General features: G+C 35.6%; 1 protein-coding gene across 2 annotated transcripts in view; it reads left to right on the forward strand.

Moving 5' to 3' along the window:
* The window catches only part of clpb (ClpB family mitochondrial disaggregase), a 44097-nt gene that overhangs the window by 5870 nt on the left and 20727 nt on the right, over positions 1-17500 (forward strand). For both annotated transcript variants that reach the window (XM_082180031.1, XM_082180030.1), the window contains exons 4-5: positions 10425-10528; positions 12810-12938. In XM_082180031.1, the coding sequence (XP_082036157.1) occupies positions 10425-10528; positions 12810-12938 (233 nt within the window). The remainder of the gene's footprint in view (positions 1-10424; positions 10529-12809; positions 12939-17500) is intronic.

Below are 17500 nucleotides of genomic sequence, written 5' to 3' on the forward strand. Positions count from 1 at the left end.
GAGTTATTATCATTGGGCAGTTTTTTCACACACTTCATCATAAATTAGGTGTCATTCGAAAGCTGAAACACTCACATTTCATCCTGTCAAAACCATTTTAAATTGGACACTTTTACCATTGAAGCAATTACAATTTTTGTGATATCAACTACAAAGTTGGTTAGACACACAGCTTTGATTTTATAGCAATTTTACAGTCAAAATTATTTTGTAATATATATATTTTGAATAAAAAAAAATGTGCAGCGCTACAGTAAATTTGCTCAAGCTGCTCAAAAATGACAGATCTTTTTATTTTCAGTGAAATTATTGTATTATATTTTTGCTCGATAATGTTTTTATTTAATATTTTGTATTTTTATTGGATTTTATGGTGCTAAATTATGTAGAAGTTATAATCCATATATTGACTTTTTCAACATAGACCTGGAAATTAAATTTCCAACTTAAACTGGTAAATCTTGAATGACAGACTGAAGTTTGGTCTCTTTTTAAAGAAGTGAAAAATTATTATAAAAAAACAAAACAAAATTCCATAACATGTTTCACTCTAAAACTGAGGAAAATCAAAGCCATAAATCTGAACAAGTTGTGCTCCAAATTTAATGTTGATATCTCAAAAAAAAAGAGCTTCCAGTGAGATTTTGTCTGGGCGCAGTACCAACATTTTCCACCAGGTGAGTTTCTCACCGTGTGTTCACATAGCAAGTGCCAAAACCTTTACCAAGTTTCGTACCATTCTGATGACACAAATTTAAAATAAATCTATATTTTCGGTTGAAAAAGACCAAAGAGCACCAGATGGTTAAACAAGCGCCACTGTTTGTTCTTTTCTATGACTGAAATGTAATGTAGATGTCATTCAGACGGTCTCTTTCTCTGTTTCTGTCCAGATGTTGGACATAATTCTCCTAGTCAACTGTCCAGCTGTATATCTGAGATGTGGTGTAGTTGTGTGAGGTCCTAGTAAAGGTTTAGTGCGCTCACAGGACTGAGCTGATATAATCTCAGCGTGTCGGGCTGGTAAAGTGTTCAGGAGATCAGATCTGTTTAAACTCTTCTTCAGTGATGGTGAATGTACACCAGAAACATTTATTTCCCAACTTACAATAATTATATTGTTCTATTCCTGCATTTCTTTTATAATATTTTGCCTTGGAGTTTTTGAATGGTGATAAACGTCACAGAACGTCTCTTTAAACTCTTGAGGTCCACCAATCTGAGGACACTTCTGTGTGTGTTTTTTAATACTTTTTCATCTCAAATTCTATTATCAGTACGACATTTTAATTCAGAGTTGGAATTGCAAACCGTCTGTGTTTGGTGTGTGTTGAGCCAAACCTGAAGATCATTGTGATGTGAGAGAAATGATGTTAGAAAAAGCATCTTGAGGTTCTGATCGATTGTACAAAGAGTCGCATGATAAATGACATTTTGGTTAGTCTAGCGGTTCTCGGGATGACTATCTTATTTAAATCCCCCTGTAGTTAATCATTTTATCCCTTAAAACTCATCTTTGATCACCAAAATTACATATTTAAATGTTTTTTCCTTGAAAAAAAATCTTCATGGCTTAAAATATCTTGAATGTAACTCGACACCCTTTCCTCATTTAGTATGCGCGGTTCTATGAATATGCAAATGAGCCCCGCCTCCACTCACTCCCTCAGCTCAGAGATCCACTGGTTGACGATCACACGTTGATCTGATTGGTTACAAGGTAGTTTGTGACGTCAGAAACACCAGCGATTTCAAAGCGTGTGTTTGAGACTGTCTTTGGTTCACTGCAGTTTATAAGGAGGAAATACTCAGCAATGCTGTCGACTTATGAATCTACACATGGTTTGTCTTAAAACATATTAAAAACACCACATAGACACATAAACAACATTAAAAGCTGGATTTACACCACAGGGGGACTTTAAGACACTTGTTTTATATCATCATTTCATTAGTGGAGGCTGAACAAAGTGTGTCTATATCTGAAATATGTAATGATGTCCTTTAGGACTGTAATCGTGTCATTTGAAACGCTCAAAATTCATCCTGTGAAAACCATTTGTGACCCTGGATCACGTCACCAGTCTCGAGTCGCACGGGTATCTCTGTGGCAATAGCCAACTATACATTATATGGGTCAAAATTATCAATTTTTCTTTTATGCCAAAAATCATTAGGATATTAAGTAAAGATCATGTTCCATGAATATATTTTGTAAATATCCGACCGTAAATATATAAAACATGTATGTGTGTGAGTGAATGCAGGACAATCCCCAACATATGAACAACTTTTAAGACGATTTTCTCAATGTTTCGATTTTTATGCACCCTCAGATTCCAGATGTTCAATAGTTGTATCTCGGCCAAATATTATCCTAACAAACCACACATCAATGTTAAGCTTATGTATTCAGCTATAGGATGATGTATACATCTCAATTTAAAAAAATGTATCCATGTGACTGGTTTTGTGGTCTAGGGTCACATTTAGAAATTGGCCAATGCGTTACAAAGGAAACGGCGAAATCTTTGCTATATCAACTTCAAATTTGGAACACAGCTTGGTTAGACATGTGGCTATTTAGCAGTCCAAATTAGTTTTTTAATTAGTAATTTTACTATAAATATATTAACTTAAAACTTAATTAAATAAGAATTGGCATAATTGAAGGAAACCACAAAGAATCTTACATATAGAATCTGCAAAACTTTGTTTTAAACTTTTCAGAATCCTAGAACTTCCAGGTTTAAATCCCAGATTGTCTGTGATTTTAGATCCGAATGCATTTAATTATAACAGCATTATATTATAATACCTTCAGTCCTTCGAGTCGCGTTTAGCGGATTAGAGCTGGCTGATAATATAGTCGGATTCTACGTTTTAACGTTCATGTAATTTGTGATCTGCACGTGTGTTGTCGAGTATTTGGTGGCGGGACAGACGCTCGGACCGGGATCAAAGTCTGAGACTGTTTCTCTTTTAAAAGCGAGAAGGATATGCTTCAGACTGAGATGTTTGCTGAGCTTTGATGTGTGTGAGACTGTTTGCACTCTTAACCCAGCGACGGCCACCACCCAGATCTGTCCATTCACGTGGACAATGACCCGCACTGAAGAGGAACCCGTGTTGACCGTTCCGATCCAGCGACACGAAGCTCACTCGAGGATAAAGAGAGCAGAAGTGAGGGAGCGAGGGCTTCTGGAGAGGGGGATTATCCCTCATTTAGGGCCTGAGAAGAGCCAGTCATGGTGGGAATGTGCTGGGATTATTCTGGAGTGAGTGGGAACAGGGCATGCTTTTTTCATGAAACAAACATATTCATATCATTGCAGCATATTGTAATGATTTACCACTCGATTAGGATAAATGTTCTCTTGTAGAGACCTGGAAGTAGTGACGTTACTAAGTTGAGCACATCTGTCAAGAAGAGGTGGATAAAGCACACAACCTCCTTACTTGAGTGAAAGTTCAGATACTCCTGGTCAAATATTACTCCGGTACAAGTAAAAGTCATAAAGAACGATTTACTCCAAGACATAATGATAAAAGCTTAGCAAAAGATTTACTGTTGATTAAATTGCTAAATTGGATATGACATTGTGTGTGTAAATGAATAGACTTGGACTTGGTGCTGGAACCCAAAGCACTGGACAATAGAGACGCCAGAATAACAATATTCATGATTCTGAAGATGAAAATACTGAGTTATTGTAGATGAATATGCTTGCTGTCACTGACTAGATATATTTAATATAATGTCGGCCACTTTTTACTGGTAACATCAGACATTTGGCATTATCAGGACCCACAAATATTCCCCCATTGCATTATTATACATTATATTCAACATTATATATAGTAGTTTAATGTAGTTCTGACACTAAAACTCTAAAACCTGAATTTTTTTTCTCGCACAATAATTTTTTTGGGGGGTGAACTATCCACGATACATATTGTTGCATTTTTGTATTGCGATATATTGTGACAGAATATATTGTTACACCCCTAAGAAGTACAGAAGTACTTGTTTTTAAAAGTAGTTAAGTCGGTGTATGAATGAGTGAGTGAATAGGTGAATGTGAGGCTATATGTAAAAGGCTTTGGTGGCCATAGGTCTGTGAAAGCGCTATATAAATGCAGTCCATTTACCATGTTAAGTATCAAAAGTAAACGTCAATGCATTGCTTTATTATTGCAGTGTTGTTTGTAATACTTACCGTACCTTATGCCTCTGAAGCAACCTAGTGAATACACTGACCAGTTTAAAGTATCTGTAGAATTAAGAGCTTTTAGAATGTTATAAAACAAATAGAAATTAAACAACTGAATTGCCAAAAAAAGACAGCCATAATAATCTTAATTTTTTTTATATATTTAAAGGTGACATATTATTTCCCATAAATTCCCCCCAGATCATTTATTATAGCTTGTGACAGTTGCCCATTTTTGTGTGTTTCCCTTTAAATGCAAATGAGCTTAAGCTCCGCCTCTGTTCAGAAGTGGGTGGAGTCTTTACATGAGCTTCAGAAACTCCGGCAATAACAAAACAGGCCAATCTCACTCATCCAGAATCCCAGAATAACCAGTAGCGAGTGCAGCCTTACGGAGAGACTCAGGAAGAGTTTCTGAATGTTAGTGGAGACATTTCTGTAGTTGTTGTGGAGTTATAATCGAGTCATGAGTCATGAACAAAAGACAAAGAGAAAATCACTCGCTGCTCTCTGCTGAATAACTTTTGTAGCTTTAATAAGAATCAGGATGTATTTAATTCATACAGTGAAAACTAAGCAGTTTTTATTTTTTACATTTGATTATTCAGTTTGTGTTGTTAAATAACCCTAATGTAGGATAACCTGAACCCCCGAACCCCGAGGTTTACACTGATGTTATAATAACCCTAATGTAGGATAACCTGAACCCCTGAACCCCAAGGTTTACACTGATGTTATAATAACCCTAATGTAGGATAACCCGAACCCCTGAACCCCGAGGTTTACACTGATGTTATAATAACCCTAATGTAGGATAACCTGAACCCCCGAACCCCGAGGTTTACACTGATGTTATAATAACCCTAATGTAGGATAACCTGAACCCCTGAACCCCGAGGTTTACACTGATGTTAAATAACCCTAATGTAGGATAACCTGAACCCCGAGGTTTACACTGATGTTTAATAACCCTAATGTAGGATAACCCGAAACCCTGAACCCCGAGGTTTACACTGATATTATTATAACCCTAATGTAGGATAACCTGAACCCCTGAACCCCGAGGTTTACACTGATATTATTATAACCCTAATGTAGGATAACCCGAAACCTTGAACCCCGAGGTTTACACTGATATTATTATAACCCTAATGTAGGATAACCTGAACCCCTGAACCCCGAGGTTTACACTGATATTATTATAACCCTAATGTAGGATAACCTGAACCCCTGAACCCCGAGGTTTACACTGATATTATTATAACCCTAATGTAGGATAACCTGAACCCCTGAACCCCGAGGTTTACACTGATGTTTAATAACCCTAATGTAGGATAACCTGAACCCCGAGGTTTACACTGATGTTTAATAACCCTAATGTAGGATAACCCGAACCCCTGAACCCCGAGGTTTACACTGATGTTATAATAACCCTAATGTAGGATAACCTGAACCCCTGAACCCCGAGGTTTACACTGATGTTTAATAACCCTAATGTAGGATAACCTGAACCCCTGAACCCCGAGGTTTACACTGATGTTATAATAACCCTAATGTAGGATAACCTGAACCCCTGAACCCTGTGGTTTACACTGATGTTTAATAACCCTAATGTAAGATAACCTGAACCCCTGAACCCCGAGGTTTACACTGATGTTAAATAACCCTAATGTAGGATAACCTGAACCCCTGAACCCCGAGGTTTACACTGATGTTTAATAACCCTAATGTAGGATAACCTGAACCCCTGAACCCCGAGGTTTACACTGATGTTTAATAACCCTAATGTAGGATAACCTGAACCCCGAGGTTTACACTGATGTTTAATAACCCTAATGTAGGATAACCTGAACCCCTGAACCCCGAGGTTTACACTGATGTTATAATAACCCTAATGTAGGATAACCTGAACCCCTGAACCCCGAGGTTTACACTGATGTTTAATAACCCTAATGTAGGATAACCTGAACCCCTGAACCCCGAGGTTTACACTGATGTTATAATAACCCTAATGTAGGATAACCTGAACCCCTGAACCCCGAGGTTTACACTGATGTTTAATAACCCTAATGTAGGATAACCTGAACCCCTGAACCCCGAGGTTTACACTGATGTTAAATAACACTTCTTATACTACAGTAAAACACTGATGTTCACTGGCAGAAGCTGCAGGGATGTTTTCTCGTCACAGAAAGAATGTGAAACACATGTTGGTTATATAATTTTAAAGATATTTTAAAGATAATTTAAGTTTATTTTACACAGTTTAAGCATTATCGTATCGCATATCGAATATCGAGTTATATCCCATTTTTCTTCAATATAGTGCAGATTAAGGGCCGGTAATATTACAATAAGATCCTCTTCATACGTCAGAAGGAGAGCGAAATCTGATCGTCTTATTTGATGTCATGCTTGTAGAGAAAGACTCGCCTAAACACAGTTACTGGGTTTCACTTTTCACGTTTTCTGTGATGGTAGAAGCACCGGAGACCCTATTATAGCACTTACACACGGAGAAAGTGTCCCCTTTAACACTCCTACCACCCAAACAAAAGAAGTGCACATCTATGTGTGTCCATTCATGCACAACTGAATCAAGTGGTCTATAAAAATCCCAGTAACACAACCATATCTGAGTAACAGCAAAACTGCTTTAACAAACAGCCAAACAGAAAGAGCATGGATGTGCCGAGGATCTGTCTTCATCATTTTTGCCACCAGTTGATTAGTGTTCAAATAAAACGATGGGAAATCGCTGAACTTCACGACACGTGACCCTAGAAGAGTGAATACTGATATTCACAAAAAAAATTAAAAATCTTGTTTTAGAGATGAAGATAATCATGCCCTGACTGACGTTACTACTCTCAGAAATGTACGATATTTGTCTTTCAAATGTAGTGAAGTCAAAGTAACAAGTTTCCAGAAAGAATAATACTCAAGTAAAGTATAGACACTCAAAAAGTGTATGTTTTAGACCAATTTTGTTATTTTTCGATTCAATTCTATAAATGAGTGTTTTCTAGTTGTATTACTCGTCTTCGGTGTAAAATCATGTATATCTGTGTCTAATTTACATCCTCGTTGTTTTGTGCCAGATAAATGGTAATAGGAATTGCAAAAATTAAGTATCTAGTATAAATATTATATGGAATAAAGTATAAATATTTTACTCGTATTATAGTTAAATATTTAAAGATAATGGCGAGTTAGTTTGACTAGAATGCTGGTGTGTGGCAGAATCTGACAGATGAAGTTACTCTAAACACTATTAATGAAACTAGAACTGGAACTGAATTGAAAAATAACTACATTGAAATGGTAATTATCAGATAATATCATCATTTCAATCAGTACAAACTAAATGTGCTGTAAATTAACTTGTTAAAAATGGTAATTAATTTGAGTTTTTGTTGTTTATATTCAGTTCTTTAAATTCTTTTCTGATTGTATTAATTATGTTTAGTATATATTTATTTGTTTAATTCTGTCACCCTGATTAAGATTGTTTTGGGCCAGATAAACACTGATTGGAATTGCAGAAATTAATTGATTAGTGAAATATTTAAAGATTACGCCCAATATAGTGTAGTTATTTTCAGTTCAGTTGTATAAATTAGGCTGTTTAGTGTGAAATCATCTGTTTAAGATTATCTCGTCACCCTAATTGAGATCCTCAAAGTTTTGTCATAGAAAAATACTAATTGGATTGCAATTTTTTTATTATTATTTTTATTATTATAGTTAAATATTTAAAATAATTCCCAGTTCACTGGTTATTTTTCGATTCAATTCCATAAATGAGTGTTTTCTAGTTGTATTACTCGTCTTCAGTGTAAAATCATCCGCTTAAGTGTATATCAGTCTCTAATTTACATCCTCGTTGTCTTTTGTGCCAGATAAATGGTAATAGGAATTGCAAAAATTAAGTATTTAGTATAAATATTATATGGTATAAAGTATAAATATTGTACTCGTATTATAGTTAAATATTTAAAGATAATGCCGAGTTAGTTTAGTTGTGTAGCTGTGTAAATAACCAGTGTTACTAACTGTGTGGATTGGCTAGTTTAACTAGTTTAAACCATGTAGTTGTGTAAAGTATCTTCACTAACACTTAAACACAGGTGAACTTTGACCTTTACTCGTACCACCTGTCAGATACAGATATGGCCTGGACAGCTGTGTGTGTGTGTGTGTGTGTGTGTGTGTGTGTGTGTGTGTGTGTGTGTGTGTGTGTGTGTGTGTGTGTGTGTGTGTGTGTGTGTGAGCGGAAGGATCAGCCCAGCCTGAGGTGTGTTTAGTAAACACAGGTTCACAGAAGCAGGTGTGTGTCCGTATGTTCTCCCATCATGTGGTGTTTTGACCGTGTGAATCATCTTTCTTTTAATGAAAACTGTTTTAAACATATTTTTGTGTGTTTTCTTTAGTGTTTTACTACCACATAAACATATGAGCTATTTTACAACTGTCTCTTATATCCAATTTGGTTTTCGGGTCAGAACAGTCGTAACTGTGATTGTTCAACTGTGTGTAAATGAATTAGGTTTATTTTTAGTTTATAAAAGAGTTTTATTCAGAATACGGAGCAGAAGAACAACCCACTCCTCAGTGCAGAATCCCAGCCCTCTCTGTGCTGTCGGACTCTTCCGGGGACTCGACACACACTGTTGTGTTTGTGTTTGTGCTTTGCTCAGGGTCACTACTCTTTGGTCTCGCACATATGGCCGGTTTTCCCCTTAAAACACAGCACATCTCATGCATAAACATCATGACCCTGAGAACGTCGTCCGGCGCCTCTTTCTCCTGAGATCCTACGCTTCAGAATCTCGGAGTTTCAGTGCCTTCATGTCCAGATTTAAGCATCACGCTTGTGTGTGTGTGAAGTCATGTGTGTGTCACGGTCGTGTTTGCTTTGGGAGTGTGTGTTCCGTTAACTCAAGTGTTCTGGAACCCGAATGGTTTTGGGCCAGCAGCGTCTCCATGACAACAGTGGCCCTCCCTCACACACACACACACACACACACACACACTTGACCCGACCCAATCTGTCCCGACTCGTCGTTCATACACACTCCGCAGAGTTTGTGTCTCTATGGCGTGTGAATGCTTGTCGTTCAATTTTCATGTTCATTGTAAAACACTTTCATTATTCAAATAAGGTGATGTAATAATATTCTAAATATTCAACTGTTATTGTTTAAATATTGTTGCATGATCATTTTCTAAAAATATTCAATAGTATTAATCAATTGTGACGCAATAATTATCAATATCAAACTATTGAACATTCATTATTCAATTAATGTGGCTAAATATTCAAGTTTTTGCATATTCAAATAATAATTTTCTAAGTATTAAATAATCATTAAAATGTGATGCAATAATTATCTAAATATTGAAAAATCATTCAGATAATGTCATGCAATCATTTTCTATGCATTGAACAATCATTCTCAAGTGATGCAATCATCTTCAAATATTGAAGTCATTAAAAAAATCTAACATTGAAAAAATCAATTATTCAAATAAAGTGATGAAATAATGATCTAAATATTGAACAATCATTATTTAAACAATGTGATGCATTGATTTTCTAAATATCGAACAATCATATTTTCAAACAATGTGATACAGAAATGTTCTAAATAATAATTAACAATATAATAAATAATTATATACATACATAACTATAATCATAAATAATAATTTCTGCAATAATTTTCTAAATATTGAATATTAATGAAAATAATGTGCAGATGTGCTGTTTTTATTATTCATTATTATTAATGAATGTCTCTCTGTTTGTCTGTTTGTCATGTGAATGTTCCCAAAATGTATTTTTTTAAACATAAATGTGTGTTGGAAATGATCTAATTTAAATATGTAAAAGGTTTGATATTTTCTCTGTGCCTGATGGCTAAAAGCAGCTTGAGCGGATCTCTAGAGGTTTACATCACTGTATGTCAGAAACTCAAGTTATGAATATGAACATATTTAGATAAACAGTCAGAAAAGTATTATTCACTGCTTTAAAATCAGATCACCTTAAACATGTGCAGTGTGTCTCTGTGTTCACTGTGTTCATATACTGAGATTACACTGTTAATGATTGTGTGTGTGTGTGTGTGTGTGTGTGTGTGTGTGTGTGTGTGTGTGTGTGTGTGTGTGTGTGTGTGTGTGTGTGTGTGTGTGTGTGTGTGTCAGTGTTGTGAAGGTCCTGTTGGAGGCGGGTGCCGATCCGAACCTGGGCGATGACTTCAACAGCGTGTACGAGACGGCTCGAGAGAAGGGCGTTCACTCATTAGAGGGTGAGACGACGACCAACATTAATATGTGATGCTTCACCGTCATCATCATAATCTTCATTGTTATTCATAAAACACACACATGTAAACAGAAGGAGTGTGTGTTATTACAGAGATCAATTCTAACGCACTCATTTTGTGCTGTTTGCATATCGGCACACGATTTATTTAGCAGCACGATATTTGTAAGTGTTTTTCATCACACACACACACACACACACACACACACACACACACACACACACACACACACACACAGCGCTCACGCTTGTCATATCTGGCTGCTGTATGTATATTACTCACATTTGTTTTGTTGGCAGTTTTTTGGTCTTGAAGGAGCATCTTTCCCTGAAGCACCATGATGAATGAGAGTGAGTGAGTGAGTGTGTGTGTGTGAGTGTAATATGAGAATATTCCATGCGACCGCGTGTGTGTGTGTGTGTGTGTGATGGATCGCTGGGCTCTGGTCGTCTGACGGTTTATTGGGTTTAGTTGTGATTATCTGGCTCTCAGACATTAGTTACTCGTGACGACCCGCCTGACAGCAGCCCAGAGAGAAAATATGTTTCAGTGCACGGACAGAAGAACACACTGTTGCTGCTTCATGATTTATCTGTGTGCGTCCGCACTGGGGAATAATTGCACGCTTTATGCAAGAGGTTTTACATGCGTTTGTTCTTAATTTAAACGGTTTGTCTTGTTTTTTAAGAACGCTGTTGAGCACTCTCGGTCTGTGTGTGACTCTGTGTTTCAGTGGTTTGCTTTGCAGTGCGGATCAGATCAGATGAAAATAATAACACAAAAACAGCCCAGATGGAGTAAACGAGGAGCTTTAAAGATCCCATGAAATCAGTTTCCTGTTAAAACAGGAAGTTGGGCAGGACAAGTGGAACACCCTTGAGTACAGGATGATTTCATCAGTATTTTTGGAGCCAGTTTTCCCTAAATAGTTATATATTTTTATTAGGGATGCACCGATATGAAAATTTTGGCCGTACCGATAATTCTTTATACTTGAAAGCCGATAACCGATATATTGGCCGATAAATCTAAATCCACATTTTTATAACATTTTTGAGAGCCTGATTACAAAAACAAAAGTCTCACCATTAAAAGCCCAAACACACAATTATAATGTTCTCGTTATGATGTTATGTGGCCGATATGACAGATTTGTGCTGCACTTTCACTGTATTTTCCTTTTTTGAAGTGATTTCAATCATATTTCAAGCAATTCAAAACCATCATGTTGAACATGAAGAGTCTCAGCTGAAGGAGATAATACAATATTTATCGGCTTTAATATATCAGACAGATTTTCTTATCAGGCCGATAACGACAACATTAAAAATGATCATTATCGGCCGATACCGATATGGTGGCAGATTATATGGTGCCACCATATGGTATTATATGGTGCATCCCTAATTTTCATAAGTGTATTTGCATATTTGAGACTCACAATGTGATTTCATGAGCTCTTTAATTAATAAAAATGTTATTAAATAAAACGACTGTATGTCGTAAAAATTGGAAATGAATAATCAGCAACATTTATTTTAAATTTGAATAAATTATTATATTACTTAGTAATGGAAATTATGCAAATGACCAATTATTATTGATCATCTATTCAATTATGATCATAAAAATATAGACTTTTCCTGAATTCTGATTTCATGAGCTCTTTAAACTAAAAAGGTGAATTCAAATAATATGTCAGACTGAAGGGTGTAAAATTGTGAAATTAACAATCAGCAACAATTTTTTTTATAAATGATTATATTAATTAGTAACATGAATTGCACAATTAAACGTTCTTTGTGTCTGAATCTGGTTTTATTACCGTCTGTGTTATTGTCATTTTTTCTTCACATAATAAGATTTGATGAGCCGGTAAAACGTCTGAAATCAATTATTGTTGTCATCTTTCATGAGTATATTTGCATTTTTAAGCTTAAAAATATAGACTTGACCTGGAAGAGACAATACTTACATTCTGATTTCATGAGCTTTCAAACTGGCAACCCGTGTGAGCGTCGAGTCTGAGGAGGCGGGGAAACCACGATCTCCCATATTTATCATTTGGCCTGCAGTACCTGTTTCCACCACTAGCTGTCAATCTTACAGACTGCACCTTTAATGATCTCTGATGTTTAGTAAAGCAGCACTGGAATTACCTGATGATCACGACTCTGTGTGTGTGTGTGTGTGTGTGTGTGTGTGTGTGTGTGTGTGTGTGTGTGTGTGTGTGTGTGTGTGTGTGTGTGTGTGTGTGTGTCAGTGCTGGTGAGCAGAGAGGACGAGTTCAGTAATCGTCTGAGCAGTCGCGCTTCTTTCCGTGGATGTACGGCTCTGCATTACGCCGCTCTGGCCGATGACCTGCGGACCGTACGGATTCTGCTGGACGCAGGTGAGAACACACACACACGTTTCAGAAGGAAATCTCACTCGGGGGACAGCCCAACATTAAGCTTAACAACAAGCAAACTAGTCTGGCGTTGATGTAAAATAACGTCATGCAAGGTCATAAATGCCACCAAAATTAATACAAATGCCCCAAAACTCAACATATGACTTGCCCTTGTATGAGTTCTTGTGTTTTCTGTTCATAAGCAATATCACACCTGCAAAAGTGCTAGTTTCCCGAATGTCAGCACGATTGCAAAATGTGATATTCATTTAATACAACAGTTCAATAAAATATGTAAACTGACAAATGTTTAGACATAGCATTGTCAATTTTGACTGTTTTTGCTCTATTTTGTCAACAAAAAAACACAGCGCTGTTTCGTTCATGAATGATTCACTGTATCTGAATGAATCGGGTGAGTGAATCACTCAATGACTCAATGGACACTTGCTTCTTTCTTGAATGATTCACTGTATCCGATTGAATCGGGTGAGTTAATGATTCAATGACTCATTCATAAAGTTAATGGACACTTGCTTCTTTCGTGAATGATTCACTGTATCTAAATGAATCGGGTGAGTGAATGATAAAATGACTCATTCATAAAGTTAATGGACACTTGCTTCTTTCGTGAATGATTCACTGTATCCGATTGAATCGGGTGAGTGAATGATAAAATGACTCATTCATAAAGTTAATGGACACTTGCTTCTTTCCTGAATGAATCAGCCGGTTTGAATGAATCGGTTGAGTGAATGATTCTATGACCTATGATCACTTATGACCTGCCGCCACCTACTGGCTGTTTTAGTTTTATATATATGATAGGATCACTTAATTTTTCCCAACATTTCATATTTCTATATTCAAAAAATCATTAATTGGAGCATTAATCTCATAACATGGATTTTGTTGATACTGATTTCCTTTAACTGGTATAACAGCCCTACAGTGTATACTAGTGTAAGAGAATCAACAATATATAACTTTACTTTTTATAAATAATTATAAGAGAGTGCACTTTTTCAGGTTTATTATCAGGTAAAAAAGTAAACCTTGATAGCGCTCTCTTCCACTGTGTGATGTAGAGGAGTTGTTATTTTGCAGTTAAAATGAGCCTGAAATTCAGTAAATGGGGCAAAAATGCTGTTTGATGAGTTTGTCTTACTTCTATATGATATAGTTACACATTATCACATGAGTTTTGTCGTGCAATATCAGCACTATTGCAAACGTGAGATTGATTTATACAACAGTTCAATAAACAAGTTAATATGTGTACACAATGTTCTAGTTCAATTCCAGTTGATTCTATGATCTATTCATAAAGGCAGTCGCTTGCTTCGTTCATGAATGAATCGGTCGTGTGAATGAATCGGTCGTGTGAATGAATCGTTCGTTTGAATGAATCGGTTGAGTGAATGATTCAACGACTCACTCATTAAGACAGTAGGCGCGTTTCGATTACAGATTTGCGCAAAACTTTTGCGTTTTTTTTTTTTTTTTTTTTTTTTTTTTTTTTCTTCAAAACTATTGCGAAATGACGGCATTTCCTTTAACCGATGTTATGCAAACTAAAACGATGTTAAGCTAGACTAAAAACTAACTAAAACTAAAAAGTAGGTTTATGTACTATATCCCAGCCACTGCACTGGCCATTATTATTAATGGAAGGAGATGTGTGTGTGTTTTCCAATCATTAATGGTGAGGAACGACCCTTATTACACTTGTGAGCGGCACATATGAGGAGTTTCTGGGTGTTTCTCCCTCAGATCTGCTTCGAGGTCTTGATTGTGGCATTTATTTGAGGTTTAGAATCCAGTATTCCTGTAATTCTTTTGTCTTATATGAGTTTAATAAAGAGCTCTGTCTCGTATTCTGTCCAATCACACCGCATCATCTACGTCAGGTGACCTGTACATGCGCAAAAACTGTTTCCATTGCAGTTTTGCAAAATATTTCTTTTTCGAATTGCCTGAAAAACCTCCTCATGCGAGCGGGAAACTTTTATGCGATAAATGGGAGTTTTTGCGAAATTGACACGTTTCCATTGGGCGTATTTATCAATTCGCAATTACAATTTGCACAATTTGAAGGGTAATGGAAACGCAGCTAGTGACTTGCTGACACCTACTGGCCCTGTTCAAATCATAGTTAAAGTATCATTTTTAAAATAGTTAATTTCAGAATTCAAAATATTATTTTTAAACCGTAATTTCTAATCTAATTTATTGATTACATGTAAGAATGTGACATAAAAGATGATTCATACATCTAATAAGCTTAGAAAAAATACCCTTTTACAGGTCAAAAAAAGAAAAGAATTTAAGGGCCAAATAACAGAAAAGTTAAAAAATAAAGCTGAATATCATCAGATTATTGTTGTTATCGACAAAATATTGAGGTATAAAATAGGGATGTGCTCAAACCTCCAGTACTAAGTATTGAAAATGAGTAAAAGTGACTTTCATTTTCACCTGCTGGAGCCGAAAAACTCTGTATTTCTCTCTCTCTGTCTAATATAGAGCAGCGCGTCTTCCTGTTCGCCTGAGGCCATCAGGCTTAACCTTTGACCTCTGGAGTGTGTTATGTGACCCACACATGAGAGGTGACAGGAAGGTGTGTGTGATGTGATTTACATGAGTGTGTTATTATAGCCTCGGGACACACACACACACACACTCGCGCAGTGTAACTCTTAAATACGCCGTGTCTCCGTCTGATGTCTGGTGTGTGTGTGTGTGTGTGTGTGTGTGTGTGTGGTTACACACTCACTTTAAGCTTCAACACGTTCTATAAATCACTGGATGTTTTCTGGAGCAGATGCATTTTTAGATTAAAGTGACAGAAATGACCCGAAACAAAGAACAAAATCGCTCGTTTTGATGCCGAGAAATTGGATTATGGCGTGGAGCGCATTACCCATAAGTCTCAGTGGAACGAGGCCACGCCCCCTCAGACAGAGCAGCGCCGCGAGTCGCGACGAGGTGTATCTATCACAGCGATGACATCATCAGTGTGAGACAGCGCCATGCTAATGCAATGAGAACGAGATTACGGGAGCGACTGTGTGTCTGTCCTCCTCGAACCCTGAAATATGAACATCACTACATCACACAGACAGCATTTAACATCAACATGAACACAGAACTCACTATTAATAATAATAATTATATATATATATATATCCATAGAAGTGCTCTACATTAGAGGTTTCTGAAAGAGTCTCTTCTGCTCACCAAGGCTGCTTTTATTTGGTCAAAAATACAGTAAAAACAGTGAAATATTAATGTAATGTAAATCAGCTGTTTTCTAAAAGAGATAAGATATATGATAAGATATATCATAATATCTTAAAATATATTGTTATATTATTATATCTTGAATTTGTATGTCATAATTATGACTTAGTATCTCATCGTTGTGACTTTTTATCTCATATTATTGACATTTTGGCTTTTATTCTCATAATTTCACAAGTTTAATCATTTAATTTCTTTTTGTGTCAAAGTTTTTTTGTCATAATTGAAACTTTTTGTCATAATTATGACTTATATCATAGTTATGTTTTAGTATCTTATAGTTACAACTGTTTATTTCATAATATTGACTTTTTGTCCATTTTTGGCTTTTATCCTCATAATTATCACTTAGTATCTCATAATTACTTTTTGTCAACTTTTTGGTTATAATTTAAACTTTTTGTCATAATTATGACTTTTATATCAGTTATGATGTAGTATCTTATAGGTACAACTTTTTATCTCATAATATTGACTCAGAATTACAAGTTTTTGTATCAATCTCAAGTTTTTGTCATAATCATGACTTTATATGACCTAGTATCTCAGTTAACTCATAATTTCAACTTTTTGTCATAATTATGACTTTTATATTATAGTTATGACTTAGTATCTTATAGTTACAACTTTTTATGTAATAATTGTGACTTTTTGTAAATTTTTGGCTTTTATTCTCATAATTATCAGTTAGTATCTCATAATATTTTGTCTTAATCTCACGTTTTTGTCATAATCATGACTTTTTATATCATAGTTATGACTTAGTATCTCATAGTTACAACTTTTAATGTAATAATTTTGAATTTTTGTCATAATTCCAACTTTTTGTGATAACTATGACTTTTATATCATAGTTATGACTTAGTATCTTATAGTTACAACTTTTTATCTCATAATATTCACTTTGTCAAAAGTTTTGCCTTTGATTCTCATAATTATCAGTTAGTATCTCATAAATACTTTTTGTCAGTTGAAAACAGTGATACATTTTAAATCTCTGGATTCTTTGATGAATAGAATGTTCAAACGAACAGCATTTATTTGAATCCTTTGCAACATTCGAAATGTCTTTAATGCCACTTTAGATCAACTGAATGCATCCTTGCTGAGTAAATGATCTATTCTTTGGATAATAATAATAAACATAACTATAAATTATGATTAGCACGTGCTGTGATTATGTTATGCATCATCTAGTTGCATCACAGTGCGACTCTCCTCTTCTCTATGAGGATTGTTTGAACTTCTGAGGACATTTT

This window comes from Leuciscus leuciscus, assembly GCF_965113295.1.
Source record: "Leuciscus leuciscus genome assembly, chromosome: 9".
Classification (NCBI taxonomy): Eukaryota; Metazoa; Chordata; class Actinopteri; order Cypriniformes; family Leuciscidae; genus Leuciscus; species Leuciscus leuciscus.